The 21,508-nt window shown below is 41.5% G+C and overlaps 2 protein-coding genes across 2 annotated transcripts in view; both read right to left on the bottom strand.

Moving 5' to 3' along the window:
* The window catches only part of LOC139550098 (guanine nucleotide-binding protein G(s) subunit alpha-like), a 191,250-nt gene extending 176,679 nt beyond the window's left edge, over positions 1 to 14,571 (bottom strand). The window contains exon 1 of the mRNA XM_071360727.1: positions 13,776 to 14,571. Coding sequence (XP_071216828.1) covers positions 13,776 to 14,307 — 532 coding nt within the window. The 5' untranslated portion in view covers positions 14,308 to 14,571. The remainder of the gene's footprint in view (positions 1 to 13,775) is intronic.
* A 2,755-nt stretch (positions 14,572 to 17,326) lies between these two features.
* LOC139550086 (transmembrane protein 14C-like) lies at positions 17,327 to 20,456 on the bottom strand. The gene is made up of 4 exons (XM_071360710.1): positions 19,369 to 20,456; positions 19,126 to 19,227; positions 18,915 to 19,002; positions 17,327 to 17,742 (listed from the first exon to the last, which is right to left on the bottom strand). The coding sequence occupies exons 1-4, from the start codon at positions 19,442 to 19,444 to the stop codon at positions 17,685 to 17,687; spliced, it is 324 nt and encodes a 107-aa protein (XP_071216811.1). The 5' UTR covers positions 19,445 to 20,456; the 3' UTR covers positions 17,327 to 17,684.
* Positions 20,457 to 21,508: the final 1,052 nt, after the last annotated feature.

Raw genomic sequence — 21,508 nt, 5'->3', positions numbered from 1 at the left:
GGAGGATATATTGTTCGGAGGATATATTGTGGTGTTTGGAGGATATATTGTGGTGTTTGGAGGATATATTGTTCGGAGGATATATTGTGGTGTTTGGAGGATATATTGTGGTGTTTGGAGGATATATTGTTCGGAGGATATATTGTGGTGTTTGGAGGATATATTGTGGTGTTTGGAGGATATATTGTGGTGTTTGGAGGATATATTGTGGTGTTTGGAGGATATATTGTGGTGTTTGGAGGATATATTGTGGTGTTGGGAGGTTATATTGTGGTGTTGGGAGGATATATTGTGGTGTTTGGAGGATATATTGTGGTGTTGGGAGGTTATATTGTGGTGTTGGGAGGATATATTGTGGTGTTTGGAGGATATATTGTGGTGTTTGTAGGATATATTGTGGTGTTTGGAGGATATATTGTGGTGTTTGGAGGATATATTGTGGTGTTGGGAGGTTATATTGTGGTGTTTGGAGGATATATTGTGGTGTTTGGAGGATATATTGTTCGGAGGATATATTGTGGTGTTTGGAGGATATATTGTGGTGTTTGGAGGATATATTGTGGTGTTTGGAGGATATATTGTGGTGTTTGGAGGATATATTGTGGTGTTCGGAGGATATATTGTGGTGTTCGGAGGATATATTGTTCGGAGGATATATTGTTCGGAGGATATATTGTGGTGTTCGGAGGATATAATGTTTGGAGGATATATTGTGGTGTTCGGAGGATATATTGTGGTGTTCGGAGGATATATTGTGGTGTTCGGAGGATATATTGTGGTGTTCGGAGGATATATTGTTCGGAGGATATATTGTTCGGAGGATATATTGTGGTGTTCGGAGGATATAATGTTTGGAGGATATATTGTGGTGTTCGGAGGATATATTGTGGTGTTTGGAGGATATATTGTGGTGTTCGGAGGATATATTGTGGTGTTGGGAGGATATATTGTGGTGTTGGGAGGTTATATTGTGGTGTTGGGAGGATATATTGTGGTGTTTGGAGGATATATTGTGGTGTTGGGAGGTTATATTGTGGTGTTTGGAGGATATATTGTGGTGTTTGGAGGATATATTGTTCGGAGGATATATTGTGGTGTTTGGAGGATATATTGTGGTGTTTGGAGGATATATTGTGGTGTTTGGAGGATATATTGTGGTGTTTGGAGGATATATTGTGGTGTTTGGAGGATATATTGTGGTGTTTGGAGGATATATTGTGGTGTTTGGAGGATATATTGTGGTGTTTGGAGGATATATTGTTCGGAGGATATATTGTGGTGTTGGGAGGTTATATTGTGGTGTTGGGAGGATATATTGTGGTGTTTGGAGGATATATTGTGGTGTTTGGAGGATATATTGTGGTGTTTGGAGGATATATTGTTCGGAGGATATATTGTGGTGTTTGGAGGATATATTGTGGTGTTTGGAGGATATATTGTTCGGAGGATATATTGTGGTGTTTGGAGGATATATTGTGGTGTTTGGAGGATATATTGTTCGGAGGATATATTGTGGTGTTTGGAGGATATATTGTTCGGAGGATATATTGTGGTGTTTGGAGGATATATTGTGGTGTTGGGAGGTTATATTGTGGTGTTGGGAGGATATATTGTGGTGTTTGGAGGATATATTGTTCGGAGGATATATTGTGGTGTTTGGAGGATATATTGTGGTGTTTGGAGGATATATTGTGGTGTTTGGAGGATATATTGTGGTGTTTGGAGGATATATTGTGGTGTTTGGAGGATATATTGTTCGGAGGATATATTGTGGTGTTTGGAGGATATATTGTGGTGTTTGGAGGATATATTGTGGTGTTTGGAGGATATATTGTTCGGAGGATATATTGTGGTGTTTGGAGGATATATTGTGGTGTTTGGAGGATATATTGTTCGGAGGATATATTGTGGTGTTTGGAGGATATATTGTGGTGTTTGGAGGATATATTGTGGTGTTTGGAGGATATATTGTGGTGTTTGGAGGATATATTGTGGTGTTTGGAGGATATATTGTGGTGTTGGGAGGTTATATTGTGGTGTTGGGAGGATATATTGTGGTGTTTGGAGGATATATTGTGGTGTTGGGAGGTTATATTGTGGTGTTGGGAGGATATATTGTGGTGTTTGGAGGATATATTGTGGTGTTTGTAGGATATATTGTGGTGTTTGGAGGATATATTGTGGTGTTTGGAGGATATATTGTGGTGTTGGGAGGTTATATTGTGGTGTTTGGAGGATATATTGTGGTGTTTGGAGGATATATTGTTCGGAGGATATATTGTGGTGTTTGGAGGATATATTGTGGTGTTTGGAGGATATATTGTGGTGTTTGGAGGATATATTGTGGTGTTTGGAGGATATATTGTGGTGTTCGGAGGATATATTGTGGTGTTCGGAGGATATATTGTTCGGAGGATATATTGTTCGGAGGATATATTGTGGTGTTCGGAGGATATAATGTTTGGAGGATATATTGTGGTGTTCGGAGGATATATTGTGGTGTTCGGAGGATATATTGTGGTGTTCGGAGGATATATTGTGGTGTTCGGAGGATATATTGTTCGGAGGATATATTGTTCGGAGGATATATTGTGGTGTTCGGAGGATATAATGTTTGGAGGATATATTGTGGTGTTCGGAGGATATATTGTGGTGTTTGGAGGATATATTGTGGTGTTCGGAGGATATATTGTGGTGTTGGGAGGATATATTGTGGTGTTGGGAGGTTATATTGTGGTGTTGGGAGGATATATTGTGGTGTTTGGAGGATATATTGTGGTGTTGGGAGGTTATATTGTGGTGTTTGGAGGATATATTGTGGTGTTTGGAGGATATATTGTTCGGAGGATATATTGTGGTGTTTGGAGGATATATTGTGGTGTTTGGAGGATATATTGTGGTGTTTGGAGGATATATTGTGGTGTTTGGAGGATATATTGTGGTGTTTGGAGGATATATTGTGGTGTTTGGAGGATATATTGTTCGGAGGATATATTGTGGTGTTGGGAGGTTATATTGTGGTGTTGGGAGGATATATTGTGGTGTTTGGAGGATATATTGTGGTGTTTGGAGGATATATTGTGGTGTTTGGAGGATATATTGTTCGGAGGATATATTGTGGTGTTTGGAGGATATATTGTGGTGTTTGGAGGATATATTGTTCGGAGGATATATTGTGGTGTTTGGAGGATATATTGTGGTGTTTGGAGGATATATTGTTCGGAGGATATATTGTGGTGTTTGGAGGATATATTGTTCGGAGGATATATTGTGGTGTTTGGAGGATATATTGTGGTGTTGGGAGGTTATATTGTGGTGTTGGGAGGATATATTGTGGTGTTTGGAGGATATATTGTTCGGAGGATATATTGTGGTGTTTGGAGGATATATTGTGGTGTTTGGAGGATATATTGTGGTGTTTGGAGGATATATTGTGGTGTTTGGAGGATATATTGTGGTGTTTGGAGGATATATTGTTCGGAGGATATATTGTGGTGTTTGGAGGATATATTGTGGTGTTTGGAGGATATATTGTTCGGAGGATATATTGTGGTGTTCGGAGGATATATTGTGGTGTTGGGAGGATATATTGTGGTGTTGGGAGGATATATTGTGGTGTTTGGAGGATATATTGTGGTGTTTGGAGGATATATTGTGGTGTTTGGAGGATATATTGTTCGGAGGATATATTGCGGTGTTTGGAAGATATATTGTGGTGTTTGGAGGATATATTGTTCGGAGGATATATTGTGGTGTTCGGAGGATATATTGTGGTGTTCGGAGGATATATTGTGGTGTTCGGAGGATATATTGTGGTGTTGGGAGGATATATTGTGGTGTTTGGAGGATATATTGTGGTGTTGGGAGGTTATATTGTGGTGTTTGGAGGATATATTGTGGTGTTTGGAGGATATATTGTTCGGAGGATATATTGTGGTGTTTGGAGGATATATTGTGGTGTTGGGAGGTTATATTGTGGTGTTGGGAGGATATATTGTGGTGTTTGGAGGATATATTGTGGTGTTTGGAGGATATATTGTTCGGAGGATATATTGTGGTGTTTGGAGGATATATTGTGGTGTTTGGAGGATATATTGTGGTGTTCGGAGGATATATTGTGGTGTTCGGAGGATATATTGTTCGGAGGATATATTGTTCGGAGGATATATTGTGGTGTTCGGAGGATATAATGTTTGGAGGATATATTGTGGTGTTCGGAGGATATATTGTGGTGTTCGGAGGATATATTGTGGTGTTCGGAGGATATATTGTGGTGTTCGGAGGATATATTGTTCGGAGGATATATTGTTCGGAGGATATATTGTTCGGAGGATATATTGTGGTGTTCGGAGGATATAATGTTTGGAGGATATATTGTGGTGTTCGGAGGATATAATGTTTGGAGGATATATTGTGGTGTTCGGAGGATATATTGTGGTGTTTGGAGGATATATTGTGGTGTTCGGAGGATATATTGTGGTGTTGGGAGGATATATTGTGGTGTTGGGAGGTTATATTGTGGTGTTGGGAGGATATATTGTGGTGTTTGGAGGATATATTGTGGTGTTTGGAGGATATATTGTTCGGAGGATATATTGTGGTGTTTGGAGGATATATTGTGGTGTTTGGAGGATATATTGTGGTGTTTGGAGGATATATTGTGGTGTTTGGAGGATATATTGTTCGGAGGATATATTGTTGTGTTTGGAGGATATATTGTGGTGTTGGGAGGTTATATTGTGGTGTTCGGAGGATATATTGTGGTGTTTGGAGGATATATTGTGGTGTTTGGAGGATATATTGTGGTGTTTGGAGGATATATTGTGGTGTTTGGAGGATATATTGTTGTGTTTGGAGGATATATTGTTCGGAGGATATATTGTGGTGTTTGGAGGATATATTGTGGTGTTTGGAGGATATATTGTTCGGAGGATATATTGTGGTGTTTGGAGGATATATTGTGGTGTTTGGAGGATATATTGTTCGGAGGATATATTGTGGTGTTTGGAGGATATATTGTGGTGTTTGGAGGATATATTGTTCGGAGGATATATTGTGGTGTTTGGAGGATATATTGTGGTGTTTGGAGGATATATTGTGGTGTTGGGAGGTTATATTGTGGTGTTGGGAGGATATATTGTGGTGTTTGGAGGATATATTGTGGTGTTTGGAGGATATATTGTTCGGAGGATATATTGTGGTGTTTGGAGGATATATTGTGGTGTTTGGAGGATATATTGTGGTGTTTGGAGGATATATTGTGGTGTTTGGAGGATATATTGTTCGGAGGATATATTGTGGTGTTTGGAGGATATATTGTGGTGTTTGGAGGATATATTGTTCGGAGGATATATTGTGGTGTTCGGAGGATATATTGTGGTGTTGGGAGGATATATTGTGGTGTTTGGAGGATATATTGTGGTGTTTGGAGGATATATTGTTCGGAGGATATATTGCGGTGTTTGGAAGATATATTGTGGTGTTTGGAGGATATATTGTTCGGAGGATATATTGTGGTGTTCGGAGGATATATTGTGGTGTTTGGAGGATATATTGTGGTGTTTGGAAGATATATTGTGGTGTTTGGAAGATATATTGTGGTGTTGGGAGGATATATTGTGGTGTTCGGAGGATATATTGTGGTGTTGGGAGGATATATTGTTGTGTTCGGAGGATATATTGTGGTGTTGGGAGGATATATTGTTTGGAGGATATATTGTGGTGTTGGGAGGATATATTGTTTGGAGGATATATTGTGGTGTTTGGAGGATATATTGTTTGGAGGATATATTGTGGTGTTCGGAGGATATATTGTGGTGTTTGGAGGATATATTGTGGTGTTTGGAGGATATATTGTGGTGTTTGGAGGATATATTGTGGTGTTTGGAGGATATATTGTGGTGTTCGGAGGATATATTGTGGTGTTCGGAGGATATATTGTTCGGAGGATATATTGTGGTGTTCGGAGGATATAATGTTTGGAGGATATATTGTGGTGTTGGGAGGATATATTGTGGTGTTGGGAGGTTATATTGTGGTGTTGGGAGGATATATTGTGGTGTTTGGAGGATATATTGTGGTGTTTGGAGGATATATTGTTCGGAGGATATATTGTGGTGTTTGGAGGATATATTGTGGTGTTTGGAGGATATATTGTGGTGTTTGGAGGATATATTGTGGTGTTTGGAGGATATATTGTGGTGTTTGGAGGATATATTGTGGTGTTTGGAGGATATATTGTGGTGTTTGGAGGATATATTGTGGTGTTCGGAGGATATATTGTTCGGAGGATATATTGTTCGGAGGATATATTGTTCGGAGGATATATTGTTCGGAGGATATATTGTGGTGTTTGTGTGTTTTGGAGGATATATATATATTGTGGTGTTGGAGGATATATTGTGGTGTTGGGAGGATATATTGTGGTGTTGGGAGGATATATTGTGGTGTTGGGAGGATATATTGTGGTGTTGGGAGGATATATTGTGGTGTTGGGAGGATATATTGTGGTGTTGGGAGGATATATTGTGGTGTTGGGAGGATATATTGTGGTGTTGGGAGGATATATTGTGGTGTTGGGAGGATATATTGTGGTGTTGGGAGGATATATTGTGGTGTTGGGAGGATATATTGTGGTGTTGGGCGGATATATTGTGGTGTTGGGCGGATATATTGTGGTGTTGGGAGGATATATTGTGGTGTTGGGAGGATATATTGTGGTGTTGGGAGGATATATTGTGGTGTTGGGAGGATATATTGTGGTGTTGGGAGGATATATTGTTTGGAGGATATATTGTGGTGTTGGGAGGATATATTGTGGTGTTTGGAGGATATATTGTTCGGAGGATATATTGTGGTGTTGGGAGGATATATTGTGGTGTTTGGAGGATATATTGTTCGGAGGATATATTGTGGTGTTTGGAGGATATATTGTGGTGTTTGGAGGATATATTGTTCGGAGGATATATTGTGGTGTTTGGAGGATATATTGTGGTGTTTGGAGGATATATTGTGGTGTTTGGAGGATATATTGTTCGGAGGATATATTGTGGTGTTTGGAGGATATATTGTGGTGTTTGGAGGATATATTGTGGTGTTTGGAGGATATATTGTGGTGTTCGGAGGATATATTGTTCGGAGGATATATTGTTCGGAGGATATAATGTTTGGAGGATATATTGTGGTGTTCGGAGGATATAATGTTTGGAGGATATATTGTGGTGTTCGGAGGATATAATGTTTGGAGGATATATTGTGGTGTTCGGAGGATATATTGTGGTGTTTGGAGGATATATTGTGGTGTTCGGAGGATATATTGTGGTGTTTGGAGAATATATTGTTCGGAGGATATATTGTGGTGTTGGGAGGATATATTGTGGTGTTGGGAGGATATATTGTGGTGTTTGGAGGATATATTGTGGTGTTTGGAGGATATATTGTGGTGTTTGGAGGATATATTGTGGTGTTTGGAGGATATATTGTTCGGAGGATATATTGTGGTGTTGGGAGGATATATTGTGGTGTTGGGAGGATATATTGTGGTGTTTGGAAGATATATTGTGGTGTTTGGAAGATATATTGTGGTGTTGGGAGGATATATTGTGGTGTTCGGAGGATATATTGTGGTGTTGGGAGGATATATTGTTGTGTTCGGAGGATATATTGTGGTGTTGGGAGGATATATTGTTTGGAGGATATATTGTGGTGTTGGGAGGATATATTGTTTGGAGGATATATTGTGGTGTTTGGAGGATATATTGTTTGGAGGATATATTGTGGTGTTCGGAGGATATATTGTGGTGTTTGGAGGATATATTGTGGTGTTTGGAGGATATATTGTGGTGTTTGGAGGATATATTGTGGTGTTTGGAGGATATATTGTGGTGTTTGGAGGATATATTGTGGTGTTCGGAGGATATATTGTTCGGAGGATATATTGTGGTGTTCGGAGGATATAATGTTTGGAGGATATATTGTGGTGTTGGGAGGATATATTGTGGTGTTGGGAGGTTATATTGTGGTGTTGGGAGGATATATTGTGGTGTTTGGAGGATATATTGTGGTGTTTGGAGGATATATTGTTCGGAGGATATATTGTGGTGTTTGGAGGATATATTGTGGTGTTTGGAGGATATATTGTGGTGTTTGGAGGATATATTGTGGTGTTTGGAGGATATATTGTGGTGTTTGGAGGATATATTGTGGTGTTTGGAGGATATATTGTGGTGTTTGGAGGATATATTGTGGTGTTTGGAGGATATATTGTGGTGTTTGGAGGATATATTGTGGTGTTCGGAGGATATATTGTTCGGAGGATATATTGTTCGGAGGATATATTGTTCGGAGGATATATTGTTCGGAGGATATATTGTGGTGTTTGTGTGTTTTGGAGGATATATATATATTGTGGTGTTGGAGGATATATTGTGGTGTTGGGAGGATATATTGTGGTGTTGGGAGGATATATTGTGGTGTTGGGAGGATATATTGTGGTGTTGGGAGGATATATTGTGGTGTTGGGAGGATATATTGTGGTGTTGGGAGGATATATTGTGGTGTTGGGAGGATATATTGTGGTGTTGGGAGGATATATTGTGGTGTTGGGAGGATATATTGTGGTGTTGGGCGGATATATTGTGGTGTTGGGCGGATATATTGTGGTGTTGGGAGGATATATTGTGGTGTTGGGAGGATATATTGTGGTGTTGGGAGGATATATTGTGGTGTTGGGAGGATATATTGTGGTGTTGGGAGGATATATTGTTTGGAGGATATATTGTGGTGTTGGGAGGATATATTGTGGTGTTTGGAGGATATATTGTTCGGAGGATATATTGTGGTGTTGGGAGGATATATTGTGGTGTTTGGAGGATATATTGTTCGGAGGATATATTGTGGTGTTTGGAGGATATATTGTGGTGTTTGGAGGATATATTGTTCGGAGGATATATTGTGGTGTTTGGAGGATATATTGTGGTGTTTGGAGGATATATTGTGGTGTTTGGAGGATATATTGTTCGGAGGATATATTGTGGTGTTTGGAGGATATATTGTGGTGTTTGGAGGATATATTGTGGTGTTTGGAGGATATATTGTGGTGTTCGGAGGATATATTGTTCGGAGGATATATTGTGGTGTTTGGAGGATATATTGTGGTGTTCGGAGGATATATTGTGGTGTTTGGAGAATATATTGTGGTGTTTGGAGGATATATTGTGGTGTTGGGAGGATATATTGTGGTGTTGGGAGGATATATTGTGGTGTTTGGAGGATATATTGTGGTGTTTGGAGGATATATTGTGGTGTTTGGAGGATATATTGTGGTGTTTGGAGGATATATTGTTCGGAGGATATATTGTGGTGTTGGGAGGATATATTGTGGTGTTGGGAGGATATATTGTGGTGTTCGGAGGATATATTGTGGTGTTGGGAGGATATATTGTGGTGTTGGGAGGATATATTGTGGTGTTCGGAGGATATATTGTGGTGTTGGGAGGATATATTGTTTGGAGGATATATTGTGGTGTTGGGAGGATATATTGTTTGGAGGATATATTGTGGTGTTTGGAGGATATATTGTTTGGAGGATATATTGTGGTGTTCGGAGGATATATTGTGGTGTTTGGAGGATATATTGTGGTGTTTGGAGGATATATTGTTCGGAGGATATATTGTGGTGTTCGGAGGATATATTGTGGTGTTCGGAGGATATATTGTGGTGTTTGGAGGATATATTGTGGTGTTTGGAGGATATATTGTGGTGTTTGGAGGATATATTGTGGTGTTTGGAGGATATATTGTGGTGTTTGGAGGATATATTGTTCGGAGGATATATTGTGGTGTTTGGAGGATATATTGTGGTGTTTGGAGGATATATTGTTCGGAGGATATATTGTGGTGTTCGGAGGATATATTGTGGTGTTTGGAGGATATATTGTTTGGAGGATATATTGTGGTGTTTGGAGGATATATTGTGGTGTTTGGAGGATATATTGTGGTGTTTGGAGGATATATTGTGGTGTTTGGAGGATATATTGTTCGGAGGATATATTGTGGTGTTCGGAGGATATATTGTGGTGTTTGGAGGATATATTGTTTGGAGGATATATTGTGGTGTTCGGAGGATATATTGTGGTGTTCGGAGGATATATTGTGGTGTTTGGAGGATATATTGTTCGGAGGATATATTGTGGTGTTTGGAGGATATATTGTTCGGAGGATATATTGTGGTGTTCGGAGGATATATTGTGGTGTTTGGAGGATATATTGTTTGGAGGATATATTGTGGTGTTCGGAGGATATATTGTGGTGTTTGGAGGATATATTGTGGTGTTTGGAGGATATATTGTGGTGGTTGGAGGATATATTGTTCGGAGGATATATTGTGGTGTTCGGAGGATATATTGTGGTGTTTGGAGGATATATTGTTTGGAGGATATATTGTGGTGTTCGGAGGATATATTGTGGTGTTTGGAGGATATATTGTGGTGTTGGGAGGATATATTGTGGTGTTTGGAGGATATATTGTTTGGAGGATATATTGTGGTGTTGGGAGGATATATTGTGGTGTTGGGAGGATATATTGTGGGTTTTGGAGGATATATTGTGGTGTTGGGAGGATATTGTGGTGTTGGGAGGATATATTGTGGTGTTGGGAGGATATATTGTGGGTTTTGGAGGATATATTGTGGTGTTTGGAGGATATATTGTGGTGTTTGGAGGATATATTGTGGTGTTTGGAGGATATATTGTTCGGAGGATATATTGTGGTGTTCGGAGGATATATTGTGGTGTTTGGAGGATATATTGTTCGGAGGATATATTGTGGTGTTCGGAGGATATATTGTGGTGTTTGGAGGATATATTGTTTGGAGGATATATTGTGGTGTTCGGAGGATATATTGTGGTGTTTGGAGGATATATTGTGGTGTTTGGAAGATATATTGTGGTGTTTGGAGGATATATTGTTCGGAGGATATATTGTGGTGTTTGGAGGATATATTGTGGTGTTTGGAGGATATATTGTTCGGAGGATATATTGTGGTGTTTGGAGGATATATTGTGGTGTTTGGAGGATATATTGTGGTGTTTGGAGGATATATTGTGGTGTTTGGAGGATATATTGTTGGGAGGATATATTGTGGTGTTGGGAGGATATATTGTGGTGTTCGGAGGATATATTGTGGTGTTCGGAGGATATATTGTTCGGAGGATATATTGTTCGGAGGATATATTGTGGTGTTCGGAGGATATAATGTTTGGAGGATATATTGTGGTGTTTGGAGGATATATTGTGGTGTTTGGAGGATATATTGTGGTGTTTGGAGGATATATTGTGGTGTTTGGAGGATATATTGTGGTGTTGGGAGGATATATTGTGGTGTTGGGAGGATATATTGTGGTGTTGGGAGGATATATTGTGGTGTTGGGAGGATATATTGTGGTGTTGGGAGGATATATTGTGGTGTTGGGAGGATATATTGTGGTGTTGGGAGGATATATTGTGGTGTTGGGAGGATATATTGTGGTGTTGGGAGGATATATTGTGGTGTTGGGAGGATATATTGTGGTGTTGGGAGGATATATTGTGGTGTTGGGAGGATATATTGTGGTGTTTGGAGGATATATTGTGGTGTTGGGAGGATATATTGTGGTGTTGGGAGGATATATTGTTTGGAGGATATATTGTGGTGTTTGGAGGATATATTGTGGTGTTGGGAGGATATATTGTGGTGTTGGGAGGATATATTGTTTGGAGGATATATTGTGGTGTTTGGAGGATATATTGTGGTGTTGGGAGGATATATTGTTTGGAGGATATATTGTGGTGTTTGGAGGATATATTGTGGTGTTGGGAGGATATATTGTGGTGGACGGAGGATATATTGTGGTGTTGGGAGGATATATTGTGGTGTTGGGAGGATATATTGTGGTGTTGGGAGGATATATTGTGGTGTTGGGAGGATATATTGTGGTGTTGGGAGGATATATTGTTTGGAGGATATATTGTGGTGTTTGGAGGATATATTGTGGTGTTGGGAGGATATATTGTGGTGTTGGGAGGATATATTGTTTGGAGGATATATTGTGGTGTTTGGAGGATATATTGTGGTGTTGGGAGGATATATTGTTTGGAGGATATATTGTGGTGTTTGGAGGATATATTGTGGTGTTGGGAGGATATATTGTGGTGTTGGGAGGATATATTGTGGTGGACGGAGGATATATTGTGGTGTTGGGAGGATATATTGTGGTGTTGGGAGGATATATTGTGGTGTTGGGAGGATATATTGTGGTGTTGGGAGGATATATTGTGGTGTTGGGAGGATATATTGTTTGGAGGATATATTGTGGTGTTTGGAGGATATATTGTGGTGTTGGGAGGATATATTGTGGTGTTGGGAGGATATATTGTTTGGAGGATATATTGTGGTGTTTGGAGGATATATTGTGGTGTTGGGAGGATATATTGTTTGGAGGATATATTGTGGTGTTGGGAGGATATATTGTGGTGGACGGAGGATATATTGTGGTGTTCGGAGGATATATTGTGGTGTTGGGAGGATATATTGTGGTGTTGGGAGGATATATTGTGGTGTTTGGAGGATATATTGTGGTGTTTGGAGGATATATTGTGGTGTTTGGAGGATATATTGTGGTGTTTGGAGGATATATTGTTCGGAGGATATATTGTGGTGGACGGAGGATATATTGTGGTGTTGGGAGGATATATTGTGGTGTTTGGAGGATATATTGTGGTGTTTGGAGGATATATTGTGGTGTTGGGAGGATATATTGTGGTGTTCGGAGGATATATTGTGGTGTTTGGAGGATATATTTTGGTGTTTGGAGGATATATTGTGGTGTTTGGAGGATATATTGTGGTGTTGGGAGGATATATTGTGGTGTTGGGAGGATATATTGTGGTGTTCGGAGGATATATAGTGGTGTTCGGAGGATATATATGGACATAGAGAAGGACACTATATTTAAAGAATAGGGTGGTGAGGTGAATGGTTGAGACTAGAGGAAGGAATGGTTTGAATGAGGGAATAGAAAACCTTACAGGGATTTGAACCATCTGTCAGCATACGGTTTAGATATTTTGGAGAACAAAAATCACACTTTTTGTATTATTGTGTCAAGTCCCACAGCACTGACACTGGGTGATATATATGGACATGGTAACAGGCACAATGTATAAAGGCCAAGGGTGGTGTGGATAGTTGGGAGTAGAGAAAGGAAACACTTTAACATTGTGAGAATAAGAACGGATAGAGGACCCTTTAGCCTACATATGTTATTTAACCAGGTCGGCCAGTTGAGAACAAGTTCTCATTTACAACTGCGACCTGGTCAAGATAAAGCAAAGCAGTGAGCAATGGGGTCTTAAGCCACCTGTATGTAACTATATTTTACAATCATTTAACACTTTATATTTGTTAAATGCATCGGTTTAGTGTGTGTGTGTGTGAGTTGTAAAAGATCCACCATCATAACAACCCCGGAAATCCTCGTGGTCAATGTAACCGTAAACGCAACCAAAACAGAGATAGCTAGGACGAGGACTAAACTGGTGCGTAGAGGAGGAAAGACAGGCGACGTCCATCTTCAGCTCAGTCAAATGACAACTGCCGGGGATACCATTTCACGTGGAAAATAGCGCGACATAAGCATAGACAGCACTGGAATAGCCTACACGACCGTTATAGGCATCTGAAAGGCCGCCGTTCACAACATAAGGGAGAGATGGTTAAAACATGTTTCCATCCTACCTAGTAATAGCAGCCGATGAGTCTGTTTGTATTCCCGTTTGAGTTCTTTTAGCGCCCTGTCAATGTTCTTGCTGATTTTCTTCGCCTCCCTCTCGGCCTCCTTCTCCTCCACTAGCAGTTTGTCCCAGTTGTTCTGTTTTTGAGTGCTGGTTGTTTTCTGCAGCAGCTGTAATCGTTGACTACGGTCCTTGCCCGTTCCCTTGCCTCCACCCCCGTTCTGTATGAGCACTCCATCAGTGCCCGTGTTGTCTCTACCGCGGGACTCCCCGGTTGGGAGCTTGGCTAGGTCCCCATGGCGTACTTTGCCGCTACCGTCTCTGAGCGACGAGGTCTCGCCATATCCACCTGTGTCCTCTTGACGAGTTCCCCCGGCTCGACAAGGTACGGCGGTGTCTGGAGGCTGATCCGAGTCCGAGGTAGCGTTTGAAATAGACCCGCTCAAGTCCCCGAAGAGCCGGGGACGCAAACTGTAGCACAGTCCCATGTCGATGGTGTAGACAATATTTTTCCTTTGTAACGGTGGTAATTTCATAAATTAAAATGTAAAAAATCCTAAATTAAAATGTAAAAAATCCGCTTTCACGCAACAGTCCTAGCGCGACATCGTTACACAGAAGTTCCACTATTGCGATTTGAATTCGAATTTGATCCAAAATCGTGAATGAATTATGCTCCGACAGTTGCTATATGTCATTTAGCATTTTTCACCAGTCAGCCAGCGCTCCATAGTTACCGGATCACCTGATCCTTACTGGACACTGCGGGTCCACCTTACCGTAAGTAAACCAAAAGCAAATCCACGGAGATAAAATGATGCCATCCGCTGTGCAATTGCACAGAATCTTCAAGCCCACTGTTTAGAGGAAAGACATACCACGTCATATTTCGGCTGGCCATTTCGAGAGTGTTGGACATTGATTTCTATTTCACACAAGACGACAACACCAGTGTCTGTGATTGCCCGTAGTAGTATTTTTGACCATGATTATGGCTAATCCTGAATGAATCGTGAATAATTATGATTGAGAAAGTTACACGGTCAAAGATCATACCCTCAAGACATGCTAACGTCGCACCATTACCAATAACGGGAGGTTATCATGTCTTGGAGATATGATCTTTGACCCTCTAACTTTTACAAGATTCATTCATGATTATCCGTAGTCATGCTAACATCCACATGAATGGAGAATATTTTATTCGTATTTACAATAGGCAGAATGTACCGCAGACCAAGAGATGATTTGTGAAGGTGCTGAAGGCAAAACTAAAGAAACAGGAAATAATTTCTGCACACTTCCAGTCAAATGCCAGTTTAATTGTGGCTCAGCTTTCGGTCAGTCGACCTTCATCAGAGCCGACCGGTATGAAGCCACAAGGTGAATCAGGGGTAATGGCAGACACCTGTGATAATCTAAAGTTCCCACAAAGGGCCACTAGATGTCACATCAGATAGAAATACCAATGCTAGATAGAACATATTATAGATGCATTTCAACTAGAACAAAACGCGTGCACATAAAGAATGAGGTGTTACTACGAGCGACCCGTACTCTCAGAGTGGTGTTAGTACGAGCGACCCGTACTCTCAGAGTTGTGTTAGTACGAGCGACCCGTACTCTCAGAGGTGTTAGTACGAGCGACCCGTACTCTCAGAGAGGTGTTAGTACGAGCGACCCGTACTCTCAGAGAGGTGTTAGTACGAGCAGCCCGTACTCTCAGAGTGGTGTTAGTACGAGCGGCCCGTACTCTCAGAGGTGTTAGTACGAGCGACCCGTACTCTCAGAGTGGTGTTAGTACGAGCGACCCGTACTCTCAGAGAGGTGTTAGTACGAGCGACCCGTACTCTCTGAGAGGTGTTAGTACGAGTGACCCGTACTCTGAGAGGTGTTAGTACGAGCGACCCGTACTCTCAGAGTTGTGTTAGTACGAGCGACCCGTACTCTCAGAGTTGTGTTAGTACGAGCGACCCGTACTCTCAGAGAGGTGTTAGTACGAGCGACCCGTACTCTCAGAGAGGTGTTAGTACGAGCGGCCCGTACTCTCAGAGAGGTGTTAGTACGAGCGGCCCGTACTCTCAGAGGTGTTAGTACGAGCGACCCGTACTCTGAGAGGTGTTAGTACGAGCGACCCGTACTCTCACAGAGGTGTTAGTACGAGCGACCCGTACTCTCAGAGTGGTGTTAGTACGAGCGACCCGTACTCTCAGAGTGGTGTTAGTACGAGCGACCCGTACTCTCAGAGTGGTGTTAGTACGAGCGACCCTTACTCTCAGAGTGGTGTTAGTACGAGCGACCCGTACTCTCAGAGTGGTGTTAGTACGAGCGACCCGTACTCTCAGAGTGGTGTTAGTACGAGCGACCCGTACTCAGTGGTGTTAGTACGAGCGACCCGTACTCTCAGAGAGGTGTTAGTACGAGCGACCCGTACTCTGAGAGGTGTTAGTACGAGCGACCCGTACTCTCAGAGAGGTGTTAGTACGAGCGACCCGTACTCTCAGAGAGGTGTTAGTACGAGCGGCCCGTACTCTCAGAGAGGTGTTAGTACGAGCGACCCGTACTCTCACAGAGGTGTTAGTACGAGCGACCCGTACTCTCAGAGTGGTGTTAGTACGAGCGACCCGTACTCTGAGTGGTGTTAGTACGAGCGACCCGTACTCTCAGGTGTTAGTACGAGCGACCCGTACTCTCAGAGTGGTGTTAGTACGAGCGACCCGTACTCTCAGAGTGGTGTTAGTACGAGCGACCCGTACTCTCTGAGAGGTGTTAGTACGAGCGACCCGTACTCTCAGAGTGGTGTTAGTACGAGCGACCCGTACTCTCAGAGTGGTGTTAGTACGAGCGACCCGTACTCTCAGAGTGGTGTTAGTACGAGCGACCCGTACTCTCAGAGTGGTGTTAGTACGAGCGACCCGTACTCTCTGAGTGGTGTTAGTACGAGCGACCCGTACTCTCAGAGAGATACAACAGCAAAAAAAGAAAAGGAAAACAAAATATAAATGCAACATGTAGAGGTGGTCAAAAGTAGTGCACTATGTAGGGAATAGGGTGCCATTTGTCCTCACTGTATATAGACTTTTTGTTTTCTTTTGTTCTACTGTATTATTGACTGTACGTTTGTTTACTCCATGTGTAACTCTGTGTTGTTGTTTGTGTCGAACTGCTTTGCTTTATCTTGGCCAGGTCGCAGTTGTAAATGAGAACTTGTTCTCAACTAGCCTACCTGGTTAAATAAAGGGGAAATAAATAAATAAAAAATTACATGTTTGTTATTCTAGAGTGAGTTTTTTTATTCAACAACTCTAGATTGAGTGAGTTGTTTACCGATATAAAATTATAATTTTATTTCTAACTCAGCCAATGAGTTCAAAATATCCATGCTTTATTTCTACAAGATAACATTTGTCCGTATATCAAATATTTTTTTGGGGGGGGTACAAAATAGCTTGGTGTGAACATTTGTTGAACATCTAACATGATAAGACATCCTTATCAATGTTTTCCTAGCTGTCATGAGGAGGAAAACTCAACATGTTCAATGTTGAAAATATATATATTTTTGTGTCATCTTTATTCATTATTTACAACGCTGTAATTTTCACAGAAAGATAGTAAAGCCTTCCCCGGCCACACATGTACGCTTCAAATTAGACAAACCCAGCTGAATATCAAACCCAGCTGAATATCAAACCCAGCTGAATATCAAACCCAGCTGAATATCAAACCCAGCTGAATATCAAACCCAGCTGAATATCGATATTTTCATTCATTATATGCTTGTCTTGAAAGGTTTCAATTGTACATGTTTCTTTGCAACGATAATGATATAAATTCAGATGTCAAATAACTGTCTATATATAAACCACAAACATTGAATATCAAAACTGTGAAATTCCTATATTCTTCACATTTATGAATCATGTGGTCTCTTGAACATCCCCACTGCAGTCTTCCCCAGCATCAGTATACTAGAAAAAAAAGAGAGGAACATTTTGTTCTGGGATTAGTGGAAGAACAGTCAGCTCATTTACAAACATTGGAATGTCTGCCATGCTGGGGGTGTTACCAATCCCTCTACCTGTCTGTCATGGTGGGGGTGATACCAGTCCCTCTACCTGTCTGCCATGGTGGGGGTGATACCAGTCCCTCTACCTGTCTGCCATGGTGGGGGTGATACCAGTCCCTCTACCTGTCTGTCATGGTGGGGGTGTTACCAGTCCCTCTACCTGTCTGCCATGGTGGGGGTGTTACCAGTCCCTCTACCTGTCTGCCATGGTGGGGTTGCCCTGGTGGGGTTGCCCTGGTGGGGGTGCCCATTCCACCAGGGGTGCCCAATCTATTTTATCCACAGAGGGCCAGTGTGGGTGCAGGTTTGTGTTCCAACAAAAGCATTAACAGGCCTAATTCAATGCAAAACCGAAGCTATCTGGCCTAAGCTAGACTGTTAACATGGTTACTCCATGGATTTTCAGTCTGACTGAAGTCGCCCTGAAGAATGACGCAACATTCTCTACAGAATGTTGAATACAATGAAATGTACAGGTTGTACATGCTATAGGTCCTTCTGATGACAGGAGGTGGAGATAAGGGATCCACATTAAAGTGTTGTTCACCTGACTTTTTGCGCTCGCCGGAAGGTTCTGTTGCTTGTATTTTCAATCTCTTGATGAATTGCGTGTGATGCACAATATGTAAACAATAGCCGAATGTAACCAAAGCAGTCCACCTAAGCACCTTTCCTCGCAATCAGCAGGAATTGTTTGCCTTTCGGTTGTGGTTAGATTAGTCTCAGCCATATTGTTTGTCACATGCGAATTGCATCAGTATTGAAAATAAAACCCGGAAATAAAAACCGATAAACAGCATACTGAAGGTCGGGTTGATAACATTTCCCTGTGGATATTTTGTATCAGATTACCTCCGACATAGGGATAAAATCATCAGGACAACAGGTCAAGTAAGTTGAAGTTAAGTTTGTTCAACATTCTGACTTGTAAATGGGACTGTTTGGGAACGCTGAACAAACATGTTAGAGACGAGTGTGTAAGTATTTCACTCTCAGATTCTAAAAAAGAGGTTTAGCTATTCCATGGTTTAATAACAGAAGCCTTAATGAGACATGATGTCCCATCCACAGTACCTTGCTATTGTCATCAGACCAGCTGGCATGAACTTCCAGGAATTTAGAAACCTCATTCCCATGACAACGGCCAGTGTTCCTGAGGTACCTAATTTACACAACGAGAAGACATGTTACTGCAGTGTAGCTGTTCGAAAACACTAACATCAACTAGCCTACGCGTAAGGACATGTCATGTTATTGACAACAAGCCAAAGTCTGGCTCACTCACCTAGAGAAAGCCTGACATCTTTAGGATTCTGAGACATCAGGTAGGCACCAAGTCCAGCTAGAAACCCAAAGAAAAGTCCTGCAACCAGTGAAGTTACACTTCCTGGTATGGGAACAAATCACACAGCATATTGAAGAATAACTACTTCCATGTCACAATTCTATCAATATTTCTTGACAACTGACTTTAAAATAAATACTTGGTAAAGTCAACAAACATTTGAAAGTGTGTAATCATCCGTACCTGCTTTTATATAGCCCATGATTCCTCCTGCCGAGACCAATGCAGCATAGCTATAACCTATCCAATCTTGAGACATTGTCACGTCTTGTCTAAAACTAATAAAGAAAAGTATTATCAAAACTCACGGTAAACCTTAATCTGAGACAATTCAACTACAATGTAGCATTTCAGCGCCACAAGTCGAATTTCGCTGTTCCAGACCCGGAAGTGTTATGGATTTCAAAATAAAAGTGCCAAAACGTTGAGATTCTTCTTCTTCTTCTCTGAAACGTTATGGCATACCACAACTATTGTTGTATTGCCGCCACCAACTGCTTCATTACGGAGAAGGGAAAAAAACATTAATCCACACGTATTATCAAAAAAACTTTGTAAAACATCCCACTCCTTCAGTCATTCAAAAACTCTACAACTCTGCGTTATGGCTCAGTGGGCTGCGAGGGTAGGACCGCACCAGACACAACTCGGATGTAAGCCTTTTAATTCATGTCAACGTTCCTATACTTCATTTCCCCAATTGAGCAGTGCCCGTTTACCACCATTGCTATAAAAGTAACAAAGTCCTCCTTATTCATCATGAAGAATGTCTGTGTCCGGCTGGTGATGGGAACTCTCCGCAGGTTGCAGTGTATGCCTAGCCACTAGCATGAGACCGCTAGAGCTACTCGTTCTGTCTACCCTTTTTACAGCCTCCGCATAGGAGTTTCTTAAAACTGCCCATATTTTGGCAACCTCGGTCTCTTTCACCCTCCTGGTACATTTATCTGATTTCGTTTCATGATCTCCACCACAGTTCTAACATTTTCCTCCTTGTTCATTCTCTTGTGCCAAACAATCTCCTCCATAATGATCTTTCCCACATCTCGGCTTCTCCGGTCTGCATACACTTGATACATGGTCCACACGTTTTACAGCTGGTAGCCTACATTGCAAAAGTCTGGGAATAAACGCGTTGACAGGGTAGTTCACATATCCTGGCTGCAGTCGGATAGTGAGGAAACTCCTCAAAACACAAGAAAAGACGACAACTCTTCTACGTGATTCATCTGATTCATTCTGCGTGCATCGACCTCTCCATACATGTTTTTCAGTAGAGCAACGTTCAATTCTTCCGCTACTGCAGAAATGACTCATTTGACAGGCGCGCTGCATCGTAAATCAAAGCACAAAACATCCTATCCATCAGTTTTAGCGCGAGACACAACACACATTTCTTCTGATCAACAGATACATAAAAAAAATGTTTTATCGAAACAAGTTCACTTCTCGTGATTTTCACAGATTTAACTTTCCCATAGAGGAAGAGGAGAAGCGAAAGGGTTTTATAAACATGGGCCCAAAACCCTGTTTTCTCCAACAGGTGGGGCGTATTTTAATCTCACCAAGCGAGGAGTTTTTGTATGGAGTTCAATCAGTGTCGAATTTGGTTAACAAAAACAACGTCTGGTTTATTTGATCGCGTAGAAGTTTCGTACTGCTTAAATTGTTACAAGTTTACTGATATAAGTAGCTCCAGACGAGAACGCATCTAAATATATTCACTCTTACATGCTGACCAGACCGGACACTTAGCGTGCGCGAGCTTCGCAAAATAAATTTAGAAATCCATGTTATTCAATTATTGCACCCACACTGCTCGCTTGCCAACAAGTGTCTGCGACGCCAGGGGCTAAAATAGAAGTCGTTCCTATTTCTGACTCAGATCGCGCTGCAAGTCCTGCCTCTCCCATCTCCTCATTGGTTTATAGAAGCAGGTACACACGTGCCATCTCCTCATTGGTTTATAGAAGCAGGTACCCGCGTGCCACCCGCCCTGCTGATAAGGGTGGGTCTGTTGTACTATCCGATACGTCAGTCCTTACAGCAGAGTGGGTCGGTTGTACTATTCGATACGTCAGTCCTTAACCGCCCTGCTGATAAGGGTGGGTCGGTTGTACAATCCGATCGTCAGTCCTTACCCGCCCTGCTGATAAGGGTGGGTCGGTTGTACAATCCGATACGTCAGTCCTTACCCGCCCTGCTGATAAGGGTGGGTCGGTTGTACAATCCATTAGTCCTTACCCGCCCTGCTGATAAGGGTGGGTCGGTTGTACAATCCGATACGTCAGTCCTTACCCGCCCTGCTGATAAGGGTGGGTCG

This window comes from Salvelinus alpinus, chromosome 23, assembly GCF_045679555.1.
Source record: "Salvelinus alpinus chromosome 23, SLU_Salpinus.1, whole genome shotgun sequence".
Taxonomy (NCBI): Eukaryota; Metazoa; Chordata; class Actinopteri; order Salmoniformes; family Salmonidae; genus Salvelinus; species Salvelinus alpinus.
This window is presented reverse-complemented; position numbering and strand designations above follow the sequence as displayed.